Source organism: Pelobates fuscus, chromosome 2, assembly GCF_036172605.1.
Source record: "Pelobates fuscus isolate aPelFus1 chromosome 2, aPelFus1.pri, whole genome shotgun sequence".
Lineage (NCBI taxonomy): Eukaryota > Metazoa > Chordata > Amphibia > Anura > Pelobatidae > Pelobates > Pelobates fuscus.
Window position 1 is genome coordinate 423,095,682 of NC_086318.1, and position 23,531 is coordinate 423,119,212.

Here is a 23,531-nt window from a genome sequence, read left to right on the forward strand (position 1 = left end):
ACATAATTTAATATGAATAAAATCTAAAAAATAGTGTAGGAAATTACATTTTGTTATTTTCATAGTTCTGACAACCCAGTCCCCCTGCAGGCAGTTTAGCAGACTGACAATCTGGTCATGTGATCACAATATCATCTCATTCACAATCTCTGAAGGGGCAGAGTAGCTGCAGGGGGACTGCCTGGGTTTTTCAGGATGGCATTAAGGGGTTAAATAGTGTATTTATTTATCTATTTAACGCTTTTAAATTCTTATGTGTTCAGTGTGAAAATCGTATTTCAACCCATTTAATGCCAAAATGTGTATACACTGGTTAATTAACATTTTTGTTGCATGCCAATGTACAAATTTTTTTTAGTAAATGATACATTTATTTTCCTCTCTGATCCTATCAGTGGCCCATGCTTGACAAACAAACATATATATGTGCCTTTGCTCTGATCAATCCCTCTGTATTATGCAGAGTAACTGTACATTGTATCACTCTTGAATTGCACAGGAACCTGTGTGTCTCAATATATACAATTCTTAAAAGCAGCCTGTTGAAGTTGGAGTTAGGTAAGTCTCTGGACACATATCTGTGTATAGTTTTTGGGTACTACAGCAGCACATTGTGACATGTGTAACATGGATACATGGCAACTGAAGAAAGCATTTTTCTTAAAGGTGACACCCAGGGTTTTCGGTAAAATAAGTCAATGTTCACTCCTGTTAATTTTAATATAATATGTACAAAGAAATAAAAAAATGGAAACTTTGCTAACTCTCACAAATATAAGAATCTCCAGTTCCCTGGGAAAACGAAGTGAAAGTCCATTTAGAGGAAATTACATTTTAAGATAATCGTGCATAATCATGCCATGAAACATTGGTTAGTTAGGAGTTCAATAAAAACATTACTGTACTTTGGACGGATTGTCCTTGCTTTTAAAAAAGTTTAAAAAAAATGGAAAGAAAGAAAGACAATCAAAAAAGTTTTTACAAAGCATAATTAACATTGGGTTGATGTAATGTTGAAATCAAATCTGGACAAAGTAAATGTAAGTACATCCACGCAATTTGGTACTTTATTTAAAATGTATATTCTTCCATAAGAATCTCAAACACAGCTGTAAGAGATAATGCTGAGGACATCTGCAAACTCCATAGGAAATAAATATTAAATTAAAATAATGCTTAACCCTATTTTGCAAATTGCATTATTCACACAGCAGCTGTGTGGACTCTGTGCTACAGCATACAAATTAATCCGAAATACAAGTTTACAATTCTAATTGGAACATTGATATTTTATTTATATGGCACTGACAGGTGTACTCAGCACTTTACAGGTTACATTACAGTAGAGGGAGGTCCGGTAAGTGCAGTAGGTATACAGTGTATGTATATTTTATTTATATAGCGCTAACACGTGTACTCAGTACTTTACAGGTTACCCCTGAGATTGCTGTCCTTGAACAGCTAAGATACTTTGATAGACATGTGCAATTCATTTCGTTCCGAATGTCAATTCGGGCGAATTAAGGGAAATTCGGACATTCGAATACATCCGAATGTCGGAATTGCCGAAGTCCCGAAATTGCCGAATTTGCGAAGTGCTGAAGTGCTGAAGTTCCGAGGTTGCTGAAGTGTCGAAGTGCCAAAGTGCCGAAGTTCCGAAGCACAGTATTGCTATTCCTACCCAGTGGAAGAATGAAGAATGTTACACTGTATACAAGTTTAAATAAAAAGTATACAAACATAGCCAGGATTCAGCGGTAAGCATTTGCAACACTTACAACAATCAAGTAACACACATTCATATAAAATGTAAGTCACTTAGCCTGTCAATGGAATGACAGGAATTAATAAGAAGATAACTCCCTAATTCCCACAGTATTAGGGAGCTATCTACTAAAAGGCTGAAATACCTAAATGGTCTTTCAGTCAAATTTACTAATACTAAGTAAAGATTACTTAGTAGTAGTAAATGATGCCCCTACTCGCTATACAGCCTGAGGTTGCTCACTGTAAAAAAAAATAATAATTTCCCCTCCTATTGTCCTCCCCCCTGGCCCCCACCCCTGAGCGGTGGGTGAGGGCCCTAAAGAAGAATAAGGGGGGACCTATTGTCCTCCCCCCAACCACCCCTGAGTGGCGGGTGGAGGCCCTAAAGAAGAATAAGATCCTCCTCCCTGCCCCCACCCATGAGGAGCGGGTGGGGGCCCTAAATTAGAATAAGGGGAGGGATCTATTGTCCCACCCCCGGCCCCTCACCCCTGAGTTGTGAGTGGGGTCCCTAAATTAGAATAAGGGGGGCACACCTATTGTCCTCCCCCTGTCCCTCACACCTGACCGGCAGGTGGGTGCCCTAAATTAGAATAAGGGGGGACCTATTGTCCTCCCCCCTTGCCCCCACCCCTGAGCAGCAGGTGGGGGCCCTTAATAAAAATGTAACCCCCCCAGGTGACTAGGGGTCCCCAAACACCTAGTCACCCTCGCTCACCCTAAAAATAATTAGGGGGAACCATTAACTAGATACCTGCAAAAAAAAAAAAGTAATCCTTCTTCACCCATGGAGGGCTCCGCACAGACTGAGCTCTGCAGGGCGAGGCAAGGCTTATAAAGCCTTTCCCCGCCCTGCAGTTTGGCTCAGAGCACTGTGGTTGGTTGGTTTGAGCCATCCAATCACAGTGCTCTGACAGGTAAATGAAGAGACTGACAGGTAAGTCTCTACATTTACCTGTCACAGCACTCTGATTGGTTAGCTTGAAATCCAGCTAATCAGAGTGCTCTGTGTCATTTTACACAGCGTGGGAAAGTTCTTTGGAATTTCCCTCACGTGCCCTGTAATGACACCGATGCTGGGATGACGTTATATCCCAGCTGCCGGCTCACTGCAGGACAAAGACAGTCAGATGCACACAGTTATTCACAAATACTGTCAAATACAGCCACAGGAAAATAGTCACTCGCACACAGTTGCAGTCAGACAGTCACACACACGGCTACAGGCAGACAGTCACACACACACCATTACAAGCAGTCACATGCACAATTACAGGCACACTGTAACACAGTTACAGGCAGCATCACACAATCACAGACAGACAGTCACACACAGTCAAAGGCAGACAGTAACACAAACACACACACACAGTCACAGGTAGACAGCCACACACACAGTCACAGAAAATCACACACACAGTCAAAGGCAGACAGCCACACACAAAGGCACAGGCAGACAGTCACACACACAGTCACATGCAGACAGTTGTACACATAGTCACGCACACAGTTGTACACACAGTCCCAGGCAGACATTCACAGGCAGACAGTCACACACAAAGTTACAGGCAGACAGTCACATGCAGTCACACACAGTTACAGACAGACAGTCACACACAGTCACAGGTAGACAGTAACAGGCAGTCACACACACAGTTACAGGCAAAACAGTCATGCACACAGGCACAGGCAGACAGTCTCACACAAAAAGTCACGAACAGTCACAGGCAGACAGTCACACACACACAGTGACAGACAGTCACACATGCAGTCACAGGCAGACAGTCACACACAGTCACAGGCAGACAGTCACAGATGGAGTCACAGGCAGACAGTTACACACACAGTCACAGACAATCAGTCACACAGACACAGACAGTCACAGGCAGACAGTCACACACATACACAGTCACAGACAGTCACACATACAGTCACAGGCAGACAGACACAATCACAGTTAAACACACAGCTCACAGTCTCTCTCACTTACTGACAGTATGGGCAGAAGTCTCTGGTGTCTATTTGTTGGGGAAGCAGGGACTCCTTCTTCCTGCTTCCCCTCAGTGTGCAGCAGTAAGAGCAGCAAATGGAGGCTGCATTTAGCTCTGCCTCCACATACAATGTAGCTCCACCCCACTGACAATTTGACTTTGCCCCAACTATCCGTGAAGTTATCCTGCTGTTCTCCTGTCAGCCTCTGCGTGTGAGCTGTGTGACTGCCCGGTGCCCCTGTGCAGCCACACAGCTCTGCCAGCCCTGGTGGCAATCCCCTACCTTTTGGCCCCCGGGACGGACTGCCCAACCACTCCCACCCCCCCCCGCTCCCCTGTTAGTACGCTACTAGATGGAGGACTAAATATACCACCCAGGAGTGGTGATAAAATCAATATTAAGTATATATCCATATGCCCAACCACCATTGCCTGATTTGAATTTATAGATGTCATTTGTAAAACAAGTGTTTAAATAAATACAAGAAGAAAGTGAATTAGCAAATGCAATTCAGACAGCCACACACACAGTCACAGAAAATCACACACACAGTCAAAGGCAGACAGCCACACACAAAGGCACAGGCAGACAGTCACACACACAGTCACTTGTAGACAGTTGTACACATAGTCACCAGGAGTGGTGATAAAATCAATATTAAGTATATATCCATATGCCCAACCACCATTGCCTGATTTGAATTTATAGATGTAATTTGTAAAACAAGGCTACAAATGTTTAAATAAATACAAGAAGAAAGTGAATTAGCAAATGCAATGAAAGTGTCACAATTTTTTATGGTGACTGGGCACAGCTCTGAACTCACGTAGCACCCAATACTACTTAACATTCATGATTGTAAAACTATATACAAGCAATTGAGACTTTCCAGGAAAGAAAAAAAAAAGTCATAAAATTTAATGCAAAAGTTTAATTGACCTGCAGGTATGTAACCTTGTTACATTTCCCATCTGAAAAAATGACAATGATTGGTTTACGCCAGGGGTGCCCAACATTTCATACCCAGATGTTGTAGTACTGCAGCTCCCATGATGCATTGCATGCCTTTAGAATGTTTTAGAATGACAAAGCATCATGGATGCTGTAGTTCTACAACATCTGGGGATCCGCCTTCTGGGTACCCCTGCTTTACGCCATGTTGATGTTTTAACGGCACACTATATAATTAAGACTACAAGCATTCATTCCTAATACTACATGTTTTTGTAACCTTTTAGATTATTGAGCCCCCAGTGAGCATTAAAAAAAACTTCAACTTAATTTCAGTCCTCCGGTGCATCACCCTGCCTCCCCACCTAAAGATAACAGCAAGTCCAATGCTAGTCCAACAGCTAGTCCAATGCTGTGTAAAGGCTAATGGGCAGGACGCCATTTAGCACCTTCTCACGGAGATGCATTGAGTCACTGTATCTCAATGGAAAGAGTGCTCAGCATCTTCATGAACATCGATCACAGGAAGTCCCTCTAGTGTCTGTCCAAGTTATTAAGGCCATCGGGATGAAATATCGCATATCATTTTTGTAATTCCCACTAATCGCATTCACGTCTCAGTGCTACCATTACAGATCTCTTCTTGATTCCTACACCTACCTAAGATAGTACACTAAACATTATCCCTTACACTACACTAAATATTAACTGCTTCACTATACTAAAATGATTTAACTGTAAATGTTAGGGTGCTATTGGGGTTAGGATATTGTAAGACTTAATGTGTCGTGTAGCTTAGTGTGTTAGGGTAATGTAGAGGCTAATATTTAGTGTACTGTAGGAATTAAAGGGTATATACCTTCAAGACAGAACTGGGACTTACAAATACCAATTTCAGCTGCCATCATCAATATATTGCTTGGGGTGTAACTCCCACTAATTTGGGACAGACAGGGACTGTAGGGAGTTGTTCATTATGGAGAATAATTTCACCAATGTCAACATCCCTGAAGTACGGCTTTTAAAACATACGCTAGCCATTGAAATAATGAGAAGACCTTGTGCTATAAATACATCATATGTAGGAATGTTAGTCCGGTAACTCATATGCCAAAATCACAGGATTTTTCCAATATGCAGCAATACCTATCTATTGATCTAACATTACTAAAAGACAAGCTTTCAGGAGTTTTCACTCCTCTTGAAGTCAGAAGCAATACGTATCTGGTCAGCATTGCTACTGACATCATATTAAAATAAATGTGTTTAAGCAAAATCAGGGCTGCCCACTAAGTAGATCCCCAGATGTTGTAGAACTCCAGCTCCCATGATACTTTGTCATTCCAAATGCATTCTAAAGGAATGCAGAGTATCATGGGAGTTGGAGTTTTACAACATCTGGACTTCTACCTATTGGGCATTCCTAAACTAGATGAAGCGCACAGCATGTAGACTGATTAATAACAGTCTATGTGTAATGTAATATATATATATATATATCAGGATATATGTTGATGAGGATATTGTGGGTATGTTACGGCATTTTTCATTTTTTGGTGATAAATTGTGCTCTTTCCTTTTCATGGTTCTCAAATCTGGTGTTCATTTCATCTTGTCTAGAGGTCGGTCTTGCAGTCATGAAGGAGCAATGAAAAAACATGTCAGTCAGTGCTGTGTCATGGATAAAGATAGTAAGATAGTAGTATATTGGCACTGCTTTTACAGCTTTTATTTCTTATTAATCATTTTTCTTCATTGTTACAGAAAAGATGGGTACAGAAGGGTTGCAATGGTACAGCAAGGCTTTGATGATGAATTGGGAAATGATATAAATAATAAATAGCTATAAAAGAACATTCCTATATCAATGTCCAAGTTCAAACTGTTTATTCCGATTCCCTTGGCTGGTGTGATTGGCCAGTCGGTCCATCGGACGGACAGCTATCTCATTCCAATACATGGGTTCTTCAGTTCGTTGTGATTCATTTCTTATAATAGAGTGCCATTTGCAGGGTTTCCTTTATCCATTATTAGAACTATTAGAACTCTTCAATCATAGACTCTTTATTCGTTAAACATAACTCCTATCAAATTGTTGATATCAGCATTTTATTAGGACAAGTGTCATTGTTTTGTGATTGGATCAGAAGTACGCTGCTCCTAGCAACATGTAAATATCTAGATAATTTTTCCAGCCATAATGGTGCTTTGAAAATGTGGAAAGCGGTATGGTTCATTTGACCTAAAAGAGTTTGATGAATAAAGCTATTTATATTAATTATTATTATTATTATTGCAATTTATATAGCGCCAACAGATTCCGTAGCGCTTTACAATATTATGAGAGGGGGGGATTTAACTATAAATAGGACAATTACAAATAAACTTACAGGAACAATAGGTTGAAGAGGACCCTGCTCGATCGAGCTTACATTCTATAGGAGGTGGGTGTAAAACACATTAGGACAGGAATTTGCAATCAAATAAGGTGGACTGCCCTTTAGGAGAGGGCAAGAGACCTCTCCTATATTGACAATCTTAACAGAAAAGTAATATAAGTATATTAATAATATTAATGACCATAAAATAGTCTGCAGGGCCTGTTTGAATTTCTTAAATTTATTGCATTATCATCATGGATACAATGGCTTATATTAGAAAATGATGTGATATGTTTGGCGTGACAGGTGGTCTGTAACAATGAGTGTTACTATATGTTTTTGTTTGTTTTTTATAACCCGTTTGGCGGCTGTTTTGGACTTTAAGCTTTGCTTGCTACATTGTTTTCTTTGCATTTCTTATACTTGTTTAATGCATAATACATGTAATGTTCCTTAGATGCTTTGTTTACCTTATATGCATTTGTTTTGCACTATAAGTAACCCACCACCATTAAGTATTTATGACTTCCCTCTTCTTGTCATGTTACATGCATCCTTGCCATGAATTTAAAATAATTTTTAATGGTTTGAGTCACCTCTCGACTGTACCGGGAGTCTGAGCAATTTAAAGGCTCTACATTCTAATTCCGTTTAATATCCTCTTGCCGTTAATCCCTCGTATTGTGCCCCTTGGTGCATCTTCGTAGGCTTGAAAATACAAGGTTATCCATTGTAGCAAACTAAATGAGATCATAAGAGACAGTGTGAAGAATTAGAAGGGATGATTTTAGTTTAATTAACGCCGCTGTAAAAGTTTTGATGATCCCTTGCATGAAATCTGGGCACCACTGACAGTAACATCTGTTGGTTTCTTTCGCCACTCCCCGCTACCAAGTTTATTTCAGCGACCTAAATAAACAAATTAGAATATAAAAGGCATTTTCCCCCTCCTATTAAAGACCTATCCTTTAAGGAGTGTTTACTGAGAAAACTAAAGTAGGGCAAGGAAGAAATATGTACTGCAAGTAAAACATTGAAATTATACATGCTTCATTTCGTTGTATCAGCAAATGCTCGGAATCTTTTCACATCATAAAATACTGAAAAATGCATTATTTTTTTATTACGAGCTGTGAATTTATTATCTTGCATTAACATTCATGTGTTACTTACTTGCCATTATTCCTTTTTTTTTTTTGTTATTGTAGGTTTCCCAAATGAGCCAGCAGCTACTATAGCCCTGAACAATGTTAAAGAATGGTTGAAGAAAAACCACAATGAGGTAGGAAGATTATACCTGTATATTTATTGATACAGCTGACTATTGTTTGGTTCAAAAAAGGTTTAAACCTTGGTTGGCATGAACTATTGTGGACACACGATGTGCTACTGTACATATTGTTCTATGGAATGTAGCAAATATCTTCTCTTAAGTTGCTGTGAACAAAAAATTTGATTTTCAAAGTATAGATGACGCGTACCAGTATTTTTGAGATCTACATCTATATACATACATTTAATGTCTTTCTTATTTACGTTTAGACAATTCACAGACGGATATTGTCCTAAAGCTAAAATATAGAGAGCAAACTATAGTGCAATATTGCCAGTTTTACATAATAAAGTGCATCTAGTGTGTGGAAGTACACTCACAAGCTTGGAGCCAATAATTTAGGCTCAGGCTTCCAGCTTGGTGGGATATAAAGGTTCCCACTTCCTTCTTTGTGTTGATAAATGGTTCCCAGGAATCGAATATCCTCTCAGTAATGAGTGTTGATATAAAATGCTTTATAATAAAGTGCACAGAAAAATAGAAAGTAAAATCTAAGTATATAAAATCGAAATAAAATCAAGACCTTACAGTTCAAAGGTACCTTCTAAGTCATTTTATCTTTAGGATGATATCAGTCTGTGAATTGTCTAAACGTAAATAAGAAAGATACTCCACCTTATATGTATGTATTAATGTGTGATCATCCAAAACACAGTAATGCTCTTAGATGCCCTGAGGTTAGTTTACACTTGTTCCAACTCATAAAATCTGATCTTCAGCTTAGATTTGCCACTTTCAAATTTTCACCAAGAAATTATCAAATGTACAAAGGACCAGTCTCATTTCTGGACAGTGTTGGACCTTAAAAAGCATTTTCCAAGAAACATTATAGCTAGGGACTAGTCTTGTGCCAACTCGGACTTTGGAAGTAAAAATCAGGAAGATTGAGGGTGTTATGATAATCTGGTTTACGTTAGTTACATCTGCTTTGTACTGTCGATAATATATTTGTTGTATAATCGTAATTCATGCAAAATGATGCTAAACATCAAACATTTATGTGCATTGCAATGGTCTGTACTACACGTGAATGCAGTGTTGTAACATGACAGTTGATATAGCCAAGGTTAATCACTAAAGTGAGAATTCAAAGTGAATTACAGATTCACTTTGCCAGAGTAGCCAAACTGGAAGCATAGCTGTCTTTGAGGATTTTTTCAGTTTGGTTATTTTAAATATTTGAAATTCACTTTGAAATCTCACCTTAGTAAATAACCCTACGTAAGGTAAACTGTTATTGTATCCTGATGACAATGTATCTCCTGCTCAGAAAACCATGGATGGATCATATGCAGTGATATTAACAAATGAGAACAATAGCTGTTCAAACTACATTCATAAACTTGTTACAATTCATACCAGAACAGTATAATTATTTGCATTGCTGAAGAAAAGTGGCGTAATGTAGGGAAATAACAGCAAATAAAAACCAAACTAATATGTTTTTACAAGAAACTAGAGAATATTAAGGACCGTGTTCCAATGAATTTACAATCTAGAAAAAGTGAGTCACAAAAACAACAGAGCAAATTAGGGAATAAGATCAACAGGTAAGCGTTCAAGAAAGCACTATAGTTGGAATGGAGAAGAGTTGAATTGATAGTATACAATTAATTGTAACATGGTCGTAACATTTGTATTTCTAATTTAGTGTTTTACTAGATAATTTTAGATCTAGATATCACAATCCCTTTGGTGAGTGTGGTGTATTGTAATTTTTAGTTAAAATGCCTTGACCAATATGCCCGGCATAGGCTCTTTACATCTTCACAACTTTCCAACATTGATTCATCTCGTCTTCGATTTGCCACTTGCCCATTTTTTCCGGCTCAGCTGTTAATGTCTACCAAAGTTTCCTATAACAGTTGTTTATTTCTACCTCAATCTCCCAGTGGTACTCCTGCTCCATAACTCATATCAAGATAAGTGATCTATCAATGTCACCATAAACCTTCTTCAGTCTCCCTGGAACAATAAAACCTGTTAGCGTATCTGTTTTGATACTTTTCATCTTCCTCCACTTTCTGAAGAGAGGTCTGAAGGACGTATGACAAACAATCAATTTTGCTGTTTGCTGAACAGATACATGTAATGTGGAGTTTTCTATATTTTAGCAAACAAATTAAAAATGTAAGAGACATAAATGCTTAGATAAGTGTTTAAACTATTAATGGACGTAAATGCTGAAAAACTATTTTTTATATGGATACTAATACTTCTAAAACACGTTTATTCATTGAAAAGAAAAAACACATCAGGAGTCCTTAGTGATATATCGTTACATCATTTGAACAGTCAAATTCACCACTTAGCACTGCTAGCAATTGTCGGAGTGCTCTAATAAGTGGTTTAATGTATTAAAGGGGAGCAATCACTATTGAAACCAGTAGAACTAGCAAGAAAACTCCATTGGCGACCTCTACCATCTAGATCTTTCCATTGCTTATCGGAAAGTGTCACCATTTATAAATAACTTCATGTCGACACAGCTAGTCCCATATAATGCTAGGCTCGGAGTCTGGTATCTATCTGTAGCCCGAGAATTCTAAGGTGCCTCCTATATACTCCCCCCCAATAAAGGCAGGTATATTCATATTTGTCAACTGCATATATGTATGTCTATATGCATATTACTACTTGTAATGTATTGTGTTTGAGTCTGTGAGTATAATGAGTCTATGTACTCATTAGAAATACAAACATATATTTGTTAGGAATACAACATATCTATTGGTAACGCCATAGTACCCTAGCCACTATTTAGGTGACTGGGCCAATTCTGTGTGGATTAAAAAAGGCATTTTACTTACCTTTCATTCCTCGCCATGCCGATCTCCTCTACAAAGTTCTGCCTCCATCGAGAAAAGCATCGAGAGGCTAGTGCACATGAGTCGCAAAATGCCGAGCTAAACCCATCAGATGGATTGAAATAGCAGAGGTTGGATGGCAATGTTTTAGCTGCAGGTGTAAAATAGGGGGGCACATCGGACCTAGACCACTTCATTGAGATTAAGTTGCCTGTGTGCTTATCGTGTTCCTTTAATGTGTTAAGGGTAAAGTGAGGTTTAAAGTTAGTGAGGGGTAAATTCAGAGTTCAATTACATAAAGTGTTAGAAGGATTTTAATACTAGAGAGAGCTTACAGTTGTGGTATAAAGGAATATTGAGTTTAGAATGGGGTGAGATTTAATATTGAGGTACAATATTGAGGTGTTTTGTTTTTAAGAGGAGTTACATCTAGGATTAATTTTTTTTCAGGTTTAGACTTTGAGTGTGTAAATTTGCAATCTAAAAAAATTGTTTAGGTTTTTGGTGTTGTTAAATGTATGTTTAGGAAAATGGTGATTAGATGGAGTCTGAAGGGTTATTTGCAAAGTAATCACTCTTCTATATCTTCTGAAGTAACATTACCCTTCTCTGATTAATATCAGACCTGTAGTAGTTATTATACATTGTGCACCACTCAATGCTGTCCCCGCTCCTTCTGCCAGACTCTTCCTGTGTAAAGGGGTTACTAGAGGGGATATGGGAAGTGATCCATTTCACTTCCTGTCCAGCCTCACACACATCCACTGGAGGAGCTGGGGCAGCATTAAGTTTTACAGATACTTTAAATGTCTTGGCAGGTGTGCTATTAAGCATAGGGGGTTGACTGAACTGCATAGGACACTGGACAAGGTTCCTTGAAATTATCTACCCATCCCAGTCCACTTAACCTCCAAATAGACACATAAGTTCTAAAAACAGAGACCCCCTACAGGACATGGATTTCTAGGCCACTGCCTACTTTTCCTAATTGAAAATCTGTCCCTGTCTAATATATAAACTGGGGAGTCAGGTTTGGATTTAAAAAAAATAATAATCACAGATCAGACTTTGCTGTAACAACTCTTAGCCTTTACGTTTACTAAAAACTTAGAAAATATACATTCTTTTCCAATTATGGAAAGAATCTAGTTTTACATAGGAACCTTTGTAAAAGGATACCTTTAATTTACCATGAGTGGTTGCTGATGTGTTAAACTTGCACAGACCTCTGGCAAGTTACTAGTTAAATAAAACATCATGATAATGGGAGAAAATAGAATCCAGATGGAATGTATGCTATGGGCTGTCTGCCAAACATCAGTGAATTAGCAAATAGAAAACAGAGTGTGTCATATGACCGCATTGATGTACCTTGTATACATCTTTATTTTTTTCTCTCTTGCATAGGATGACGAACACAATCACCCTTCCATTTCGGAGTCTAATTATGACAATGATACAACCTTTTATAAAAGCAGCAGTAAGGCCTACTTTCATCTTATAATTCACAAGGAAAAAAGGTGTCTTTCGACATATGCAAGATGGAAATAATTATTTTGATCTGGGACTTGTATCCAAGCCAGTCTCTGAGTGATTTTGTGGGGTCCCTTAAGCCTAACTCCAGCTATCATCCCAACAGACAAGTCTTTTTACAAAGCCGATAGATAAGGAGAGCACTGTGGGATAGATGTGTAGTGTGTGATGTCTGGCTCTTATTAAACTGTGTAGAAGATAAAGAGCATTGAAAGCACACAGTTTTTAAACCACCCAAGGATTTCGGGAAAATATCTCTTTCTTTCTTTGACTGTTATATTTTGTATTATGTAAATAAGATTTGCATTGTTCTGCTTGGCACAATATTATTATTGGAGACTTTTTTTTTTAATTTTTGGAATAGATTGTCTAAATTCACAGATGCAGTGAGAAGGGAGGAGGGTCAGTGACGTGATTGTGTAACCAAAAGATCCACCTGGACAGGGAACGAGTCTGCCCAAATTATTGGCAGACCAGCCTGGCGTACATTTGTGCAACCAAGCACGCCAGCCTCCTGAGGGCAGGACTTTCAGAGAGAATTTCTACAGTGCTTTCTGCAGGGTCCAAGTGCCCTAAATGTAGCGTAGTAGTGGGACTTCCTTTTTCGGTACCAATAACATTATTTATTTTAACCCCTTAAGGACACATGACATGTGTGACATGTCATGATTCCCTTTTATTCCAGAAGTTTGGTCCTTAAGGGGTTAAATAAAATTGCTCAAAAACTGCACTTAAGGACATCTTTCACCACAACCACTTAAATAAACTGTAATGGTTATGGAGCATAGACCTTCTCTTTAAGATCCCTTTACATGTGTATCACCTGATTTTGCTACCCTTACAAATACCTGTACAAACAAAAACTACTATGTAACTAGAATGCATCTTTATGAACTCTAGTTCCCTTCTGTGATTAAATGAAAATCGAAATATTATCGTTGTATGACTCTTTTACCATAAGTGATAAGTAGGTAGGTTATGGCGTTCTGAATGTAGTTCCAATCTGCTCATGTTTATTCAACACCTTAATTACCAAAAAATAACAAAACATAATATACCATTGATGGCGTGTATTTGCACAAGTGATATAACAGTGTTATAGAAACATGTAAATGTTTTACTATGTGATGAGGCCAGTAAATTTTTATAAATTGCAGGAAACCTCAATCTGTTCTCATTTCTGTAATGCATACTAATCTATTCCCATTATAATTATTAAAATGTAAATGTTAGGTAGGTAATTATAGTGCCTGCATGCAGTATTTGCCATTTAGGGGTTTATAATACATATCCATCTGTTTCGCTCAGTTGTTTTGAAAACCCTTGTTAATGATGTTAATGATTTCAAAAGGTATCAGTACTTACACAGGATAAATAACGATGGATAGCTATACATTCGTGATGGCTGTGAGTACTATAGGAAACAGATTGGACTTCTATGTCACTCTGTCATTAGTGAGTGGTTTAAAGCAAACCATCCTTAACATACGGTTGGGATTGCTGCTACTGATCCCTTGCAATTTTATAAATCTTTGTGGATTATCTTCTGAGGCCCACATGATCTGTATACAAAGGCAAGCCTCAATCAAACGTCTACCAACTAAGCCTGCAGTAGTTACCGCATATGTTTCCTACTATCGAAAGGCATTCTTCGTAAAAGAAAAAGGGGGGGATAAAATGTGCTCATTTGTACTACTCCGACACGTCATTTCGGAGATGTATGGTTTTGACATTTAGCAACTAAAATGATATTGCCAAAATAGTTCATAAGTTCAGCCTGATAGAATGTTCCGTGGAAAGAAAAAATATGTCTTTCCATTAGACACAGTATGACAGGGCAAACGATAAGAATGCCTTAAATGTACGAACATTTCAATTGAAACCACAGCGTGTGAATGATTTGTTCCCAGACACTGCAGATTGGTTTGAATGATGGTTTTAAGTGAATTTGGTAGAGAATCGCATTTTTAAACACGGCTCTTAACATTGAAGTGAGCTGTTGAGTGTCAAGTAAACACATTTGCTTTATTAATTCACTTTGATTTATGATTTGAATAAATAGAATAAATGGAATATCTTAAAAAGCATTAGAGCTCCAATGCGACTCGCTTTTAAATGCAAGAATAGGGAGAATTCTCCAACAAACAAAGCTGCCTTTTTTTTTTCAAATTCTAATGAAAAAATGTTTTCGTATCATCCAACAAACCAATCTAGCTTATTCTAGATTAGGGTCATTTATCTGACCCTCCTGTAATCAGGATTTAGATGGATGCATTCTGCTGACGTGACGTGAGACAGATATTCTGAAAATTAGAACCGGTGGGTTTGTGTTAGTATGCTTGTGTGTGTGTGATTATGTATTTATGTGCATGTGTGTTTTTGTGTGTGTGTATGTATAACAGAGAGAGAGGGACAGATAGCTCTCATTGGGAGAGCAGGTGCTATTCTGGGGCAAAGCGCTAATTAAAGATCAATCACTATGGAAACCAAAAGAATGCCTCTAAATATTTAACACTTTGCACCCAGAATAGCACCTGTTTGTGTTAATAAATCTCATTATTTGTCTCATACATCAAAACCAAAACCCCTTGGCTGATGCAAGCACAACAGAGTGGGGATCAAATATAGTTTTGATTTTTCTTAAAGGACCACTATAGGCACCCAGACCACTTCAGCTCAATGAAGTGGTCTGAGTGCCAGGTCCCACTAGTTTTAACCCTGCATCTAAAAACATATGTTTACACTAGGGTTAATCCAGCCTCTAGTGGCTGTTTCACTGACAGCCACTAGAGGCGCTTCCGCGATTCTCACTGTGAAAATCACAGTGAGAAGACGCTGACGTATAGTAGATGGCTTTAAGAAACAAAAGCTAGGTAATGTATGGTGTGTATTAGTGTATTAGTGTATTAGTGTTCTGCAGAATTCCACAGCATTTCAAGTGGAGCAAATCACGCAACTCCATAGCAATTAATATTACTGTAATGCACAATATGTATTAGTGTATCACAGAGCTCCATGGCAATAAATCTCACACTAATGTGTAGTGTGTATCTATGTGTCAGAGAGTTCCTCAGCAATATTCTCACCATAATCTTCTGTATGCAGCTGTGTATCAGAGAGTTCCCCAGCAATAATCCTTAATGTAATGTGCAGTATGCAATAATGTGTATCAGAGAGCTCCACAGCAATAAAACCCACAGTGATGTACAGTCTGGATGAGTGTATCACAGAGTTCTACAGCAATAAAATTCACGGTAATGTTCAGAATGTTTAAATGTATCACAAAGCTCCACACCAATAATGTTCACTGTAACGTGAAGTGTAAAATGATGTATCACAGACATTTTTAATACTAAATTGCGCAATGTTCCACGTTTAAACTATTGGAAATATGCTTGTGAATAAGTAACACGATCAATATTAACATGTAGTGCGCAGGTCTTATTAAACTGGCTTAGTACAATGAATGGTTTTCTGCCAATGATATTATTCTGTTATTACAGAGGAAATGCACGGTTATCATATCACATGTAACAATAAATATAATTTAAACTCCTAGCACCCAATTTATGGCATTTAATCAAAATGGAAATAATTTATGCTGTTACATATTTGCAAAAGAACTGCAGTAAATCCTGGATTCATAATCTCTATTTTCTACAAAAATGTGTCTCATAGAAGATGAATTAAACATTTCATAGAGAAATCTAACAAGCAAATTGCTTTTTAAGGAAAGATAACCATTTTCAAAGCAAATACAATTCAGTTAATGTTTTTTGGATAAGTAATTGTGTCCTCTATATATTGTTGTGGGGTTTCAAGAAGATTATAAAACAGGAGCTGTGGAGTATGAGATTTATATAACATAAACTTTGAAATTAAAGTTAAGAGAATACACACAGCGAGACACAATATATGGACACATAGGTATGCAGTGGCGTCACTAGGGTTGGTTTCACTCCGTTCGATAACTCACGGTGTCACCCCAACCCCCTTAATAATGTGGGGTTTGTTTTTTTTTGTTTTTTTTTACTAATGTAACTCGTAAATCAAAACTCCCATCAGGGCCAGTGCAAGGATTTTTGCCGCCCTAGGCAAACAATTTTTTGCCGCCCCCTCATATGCTCTGCCCACCATGTGACATCACAATGCCCCACTCATATGATCTGCCATATGAGTTAACGCCAGTGATGCACACAGTGTCTTTTCTCTGAAAAGGCAGTGTGTTTACATTAACAAGCCTGCAGGAACAGGCTATTGACATCAGAACCACTACATTAAGCTGCATTGATTCTGGTGACTATAGTGTTTCTTTAATGTAAATTAGAGATTAGTGAGACTACTTACCACCAGATGAGGACAAGAGATGGATGATGGGCTCAGGCTACAATCTGTCTCCACTAGTAAGGTGTAGAACAGGCTCTTTGGAGGCTGTTGGTAACTCTGCTCACAAAAATCAACAAACAGGAAGCAACTCCATTTTTTGAGGCCCCTTACACAGCTCAAGGTCTGGGCCCACCCATAATTCCACCTACATGGCCCACACCTGAGTTCACTCACAGGAAGTGGACTGTATGTGTGTAGGGGATATGTTATGTGTTATGTGTTATTGAAGAGGATGTAATGTGTGTAACGGATCGCCTGGCACCTCGACTGGGTACCTCCATTAATGGATGCTCCTAGCGCTTCCTGAGGATTCCAAGCACTCTGGCAGACACCACAATCACCGAACCGATGCAGCATATGAATCTTCTCAAGCATAGGAATGCTGTAGACCGTTGAATAGGAACCATACGAATAGGCTTACACTCCTAGCAGTCAACTGGAACAGCATGCAATAAATCCTTCCCCCAATAATGAGACGACACTTCACTTTGAGGGTAAAACAGGAACTGAGGCTGGCAATCCCAGCCTGGTTTTTATTACAGTCAGGTACAAACAGAACACACCCAGGGGGAGGTATAAAACAACCAATAACATAATAGTACAGCCCACAGTTTCCCTTCCCTCTGCTTGGGAGATAATTGAGTTTCCTACTCTATCTACTCAATTATCTCCAAGCTAAAACTTACACATTTTTATACATTTTTATAACTTTATGATTTTACATAGTACATGAATAAAACTTACATTTTTATAATCAATCCATTCAGGGGAACAACATATTCAAAATTGGCATGAATCAGACCAGGGGTTCAAAAGTTAGTAAAAGTATATTTTGTTCCCCTGACTGGCAGCATATCAATCTGGCTCAAACAGGTTTTACAGAGGCCAATATCCTGGAGACAAAGGGGGAAAGTAATCCAATTATCCAGGGCTAGAGGCAGACTCCATTGAGCACATGGTTGCAAAAAGACATAAAACACTTTAAAATACATAAAGTCCCCTTTTACACATAACACACAGACATTTCACATATCCCCAGATAGCTGGGATCTGAACGCACAAAACTACCGAATAGCGCTCAGATCCTATTCACACAGTTCAATTGCCATGGAGCTAAATTCTTTCCCATAGTCTTTCATTATATGAATAAGCTTCATGGCATAGCTATCTGGGGGTATCACCGCTCACACAGGGCAAGTACCGAATGGCCCGACTGTGTTTAACCCCTTAAGGACCAAACTTCTGGAATAAAAGGGAATCATGACATGTCACACATGTCATGTGTCCTTAAGGGGTTAAAGGGCCAGAATGAGTGGCATGCACTCTGTTAGGGCCGAATACGTTTTTTAAAAGGGCCCAATCTCCCAGGGCCATAGTCCAAAGGCAGCAGGCGGGCAACCAGGCTCCTCCAATGCAATGTGGCGAGATTGGTCTCGTCACAATGTGTGTGTGTTCTTATTGAATGTAGTGTATAGGAATACCAGTTTGTGTATAGGATGTAGTGTGCGTGTGTAGTGTGCGTGTGTGTAAGGGATAGAAAGCAGTGTGTTTGTGTATAAGGAATGCATTGTGTGTTTCTGTGTGTGTGTGTGTGTGTGTAAGGGGTCCATTGTGTGAATTTGTGTTTGTATGTGTAAGGGATGCAAGGTATGTTTTTGTGTATGTAAGGGGTGCATTGAGTGTGTGTAAGATGCATTGTGTTTCTGTGTGTGTAAGAGAAGCAGTGTGTGTTTGTGTGTGTGCATAAGGGATGCAGTGAGTGTTTTTGTATATAAGTAATGCATTGTGTGTGCAAGGGCTGCATTGTGTGTGTGTGTGTGTGTGTGTGTTTGTAAGGCTGAGTGCGTAAGGGGAGCATGGTGTGTTTCTGTGTTTGTGTAGGTGATGTATGTTTCGGTGTGTGAGTAGGGATGCATTGTATGTGTATGTGTATGTTTATGTGTAAGGATGCATTGTGTGTTTCTGTGGATGTGTAAGGATGCATTGTGTAGGTTTGTAGTGTGAAATAGTGTTTGTGACCCATCTGTGTGTCATTCCCCTCCCACCCCCAGGTCCCTCTGTGCATCTCCCTCCCTAGCCCCTTTGTGTGTCTGTGTGTCCCTTAGTAAACTTCCCTCCCCTCCTGCCCCTAAGTGCTCTCCCATGGTATGGCCCATACATATGAATTTGATCTACTGGCAGGATTATGGTGATGTAGGAAACATGAAGATGCAATATAGTCAGACATTGTATGAGTGTCAAAAATGTATATATCTACACGTGGCATTTCCAGATGATTTGGGGAATTATCCCCATCAAGGGGTTTGTTTGGAATGTATATCAAAAAACAGAAAATTCAAACAAATTCAGGCTCCTATAATATAGGAAGATGTGTAAGCAAAAAAAAATAAATTATATTGGAGGGCAGTATATGTTATATATTTTTTTTTAGAGAGTAAATATTCAATGTGAGTTATGCTAAAAGACAAAACCTGCAATATTTCTACAGACAGCTGTTTTTTTCTCCCTCTTACAACATTAAATGTGGCCAATTTCTGGCTATAACTCTAGGACTCTTTATCTTTTTTAGTAAGAAATTGGTTAAATCCTATCATGTAAAAGAAATAATCAAACAAGATTTATAAGCTAAAAGTAGATTGCATACAAAATGCAGAAATAGCATTTATGGCGATTATACAGTGATTTTCCATCTCACTGCGAAGGTGTAGCTAACTAGCACAGTGACAATAAGGAGATTAAGATAAATGCCTGGGAGAAATACAAAAGGATTTCAAATAGTAGCCTTCAGCGCGCCTTCTATTTCCTATAAGGAACGCTGTTGCAAACTATCATGATCTCTGCAAAGTATATCTAGGAAATCAAACCATTTAGCAGTAGTTATGCTTTGCACTTACAAAGCAGTGTACTGGGTTATAAAAAAAACAGTGGAAGGCTTGTAAAAAGAACAATTGTGGCTCCGAATTCTAAAAGTGGGTGAATAGGGGAAACAGGTAGAATGTTCCTGCTGATTCAACCGGTTTTAGAACTTTGATCAGAGTGAATCTCTATGAGTAGTCCAGCTTTCTCAGAGAAAATTAGAAACATAACAAAAAGTATCCACACCACTGAGGAGCTAGTCCAGGTGTGTGGGTACTAACTGGAAATCTAATCAAATAATATAGAGTATAATAAGTAAGAAATATCAATATGTGATCATATTCATCAGTAAAGGGTCAGAAACAATCAATGTATCTCCACAGCCAAATGGCTGTGCCTCCCTAGCTTGCTATAAATGTCTAAACTGGTTCAGACTCCTGACTTTAATCATATATGTGCGGTCAATGTCTGAAAAGTAAAATTATAAATATCTTAGACTGCAAGCCTGGTCTGAGGATAATATGTCCAGCCTGGGTAAATTAGGGACCTAGGCAGTCTGGAAGCAATCTGTAAGGAGAAATTACTGCCTAACAGGTCAAAATGCTGCAAAGTTATCCGTACAAAAAAGTGGGGTGGAAATAACCTGTTAAGAATTATAAGGTAGACAAGCCACAGATATAGCGCGTTTCAGTGCCACTAGCGTGCACCTTCATCAGGGGCTACTTTTTTTTTCAGCCCCTGACGAAGGTGCACGCTAGTGGCACTGAAACGCGCGTCGGGTTCTTTTCTTTCTCACTTACTACACAGGGCACTCTGTCACCATGCGCAGGGACCAACATTCTAAGTATGGTCCTGCACATTAGCACGTTTTAACCTGTCCCTTTTTTTCTTCCTCCCGTTTTTGGTCTTTTCATATTAGTGGGACAATGTACACACGTATACCTGTTGTCTTTTTCATTTAGGCATTACAGCCACTATAGGTCCGTCAGACCGTTTGACAGTGATATCACAGTTCTCACTGCTTATTATTTTGTTGGTTTTGATTGTATAGCAGCGAACTGGATAGCTTGTATTTATTGGGTTATCTATATTGTGAACATTTTTCCCTTTTACAGCTATATCTGTGGCTTGTCTACCTTATAATCCTTAACAGGTTATTTTCACCCCACTTTTTTGTATGGATAACATTTTGACCTGTTAGGCAGTAATTTCTCCTTACAGATTGCTTCCAGACTGCCTAGGTCCCTAATTTACCCAGGCTGGACATATTCTCCTCAGACCAGGCTTGCAGTCTAAGATATTTATAATTTTACTTTTCAGACATTGACCGCACATATATGATTAAAGTCAGGAGTCTGAACCAGTTTAGACATTTATAGCAAGCTAGGGAAGCACAGCCATTTGGCTGTGGAGATAAATTGATTGTTTCTGACCCTTTACTGATGAATATGATCACATATTGATATTTCTTACTTATTATACTCTATATTATTTGATTAGATTTCCAGTTAGTACCCACACACCTGGACTAGCTCCACAGTGGTGTGGATACTTTTTTAACTTTAGCAATAGGGGTTAAGCCCCAAATGACACCCCTGGAGTGTCAATAAAGGTGTATAGTCTACGGAGTGTTTGGACTAGTCCTATTCGTAGACTTATATGTTTTTTTTCTTTTGGGAAAATTAGAAACATGATGTAGGGAAAAAAAATGTTTTTTTTACACAGGGAATTCTGGGGAAGAATATGCAGGACAGGAAGTACGCAATATTGACTATACAGTACATAACCACCGTTAAAATATTATTTTATGACAATTTATCAATATTCAAAAGAGTCATGACATCTCATAAACTTATTATTTTGAAAATATGTACAATAATTATAAAGACAACATGAATGCTGAATTTTAAAAATGGTCATAAATTGTGTTTTATCTCCTAAGCTCTATAGTAAAGCCCTCAAGTCAGGAACCTACTGGAAGTTGTTTTTCTGTGATTTGATGTGTGCTAAGAATACTGATAGATTATTGTTATTCATTAATGTTCTTTAGCTTTTCGATTGTTATTATACCAAAATGTTACCCTTTGAATAACCAAAAGCACAAGTAAACTACCTCCCAGATATTTTGCCCCACCCCGTCGCATTTTGCAAACTAATAAAGAAAATGGAATACAAAGAAGAGACGATGGCCGTTACCCTTAGGGCTGCCAAAACTTTGAATTGCATATTACTGACAATTTCCATTTTATCTTTACATTTACTTTACTTTTTTTTTCATTTTTATTACGTTTTATTTTTATACTGTTTCTCTGGCCATGATGTTATAACAGGGATATACATATTTTGTTTTTGTCCTTTTCGTTTAAACTTTTATCTACTGGACAAAGGTGCATATTTTCACAACGCTTTTTCTAAAACGATTTATTTACAATTGCTTTTGACAATATTCGTCAATGTATGCCCTCAATTAAGCGTTAATGTGATAGTGCCCGCTTATAGCCTAGCAACCGAACAAGGTGCGCAGAATACACAGACAATTATTCTATACATTCTGTTTTATGCTATCTATTTTGTTTCATAATAGAGAATGCAGAATGATTATGTTTACATGAATTTGGTTGGAGTTAGTGGTTATTTTAATAGACTTGCATAATTGTTCTCTGTGGATGGACTGCAGAACTTGTGAAATCAGATACAATTCCTTATTAAGTGTTCTCACCAACTACATAAAAAGCTCACATTTCCCTTGGGATTGAAATACAAATGAATATGTTTTTAATATAAGCTAGCCATGATATATAGCAATAAAAAGAAGGGAATTAACACAGTATACATTATAAAATAATACAATGTTTAGTTTTTTTTAGTTCATCAATTTGTCAAAATTTCAATAAAATGTTATGCAGTCAAATTATGGAGATAAAAGATGGCAAGATTTAAGTACAATTTGCTTTCTAGATTTTTCAATAGATATTACGATTATCCACAATTCCACCATGGTTAAACACAGTGTGAGAATGTCCATTTTAGATGGAAGCTTATTGATACCATACCCTCATACTGCGTTTGTGTCAGCTTAGCAGTTTAGAGTATTGAGGATCAACACTGATTTTGAATACTGCAATGAGCCAGGATTAATCTGAATTTGTCTCGGATATTATAGTAATACAATTGTAAAAAAAGATATAGTTTCATATCGTGAACATGTTGTGCATATAATGGCAGCAACATAGAAGAGTATATAATTAACTAAATTATTGCATTTAATTGGTGCAAAGAAAACATGATAGAGGGACACTATAGTCACCAGAACAACTACAGCTTCACATATTTTTTCTGGTGAGTAGAATCATTCCCTTAAGGCTTTTTGCAGTAAACACTGCCTTTTCAGGGAAAAGGCAGTGTTTACATTACAGCCTAGTGATAACTACACTGGCAACTCCTCAGATAGTTGCTAGAGGTGCTTCCTGTGGCAGTGCTGCACAGTGTGACTGTCATTCAGTGTATCCACCCTCTGCATGCAGA

The 23,531-nt window shown here is 38.1% G+C and overlaps 1 protein-coding gene across 2 annotated transcripts in view; it reads left to right on the forward strand.

Moving 5' to 3' along the window:
* The window catches only part of MACROD2 (mono-ADP ribosylhydrolase 2), a 1,922,332-nt gene that overhangs the window by 1,499,112 nt on the left and 399,689 nt on the right, over positions 1 to 23,531 (forward strand). For both annotated transcript variants that reach the window (XM_063444038.1, XM_063444039.1), the window contains exon 8: positions 8,300 to 8,373. In XM_063444038.1, the coding sequence (XP_063300108.1) occupies positions 8,300 to 8,373 (74 nt within the window). The remainder of the gene's footprint in view (positions 1 to 8,299; positions 8,374 to 23,531) is intronic.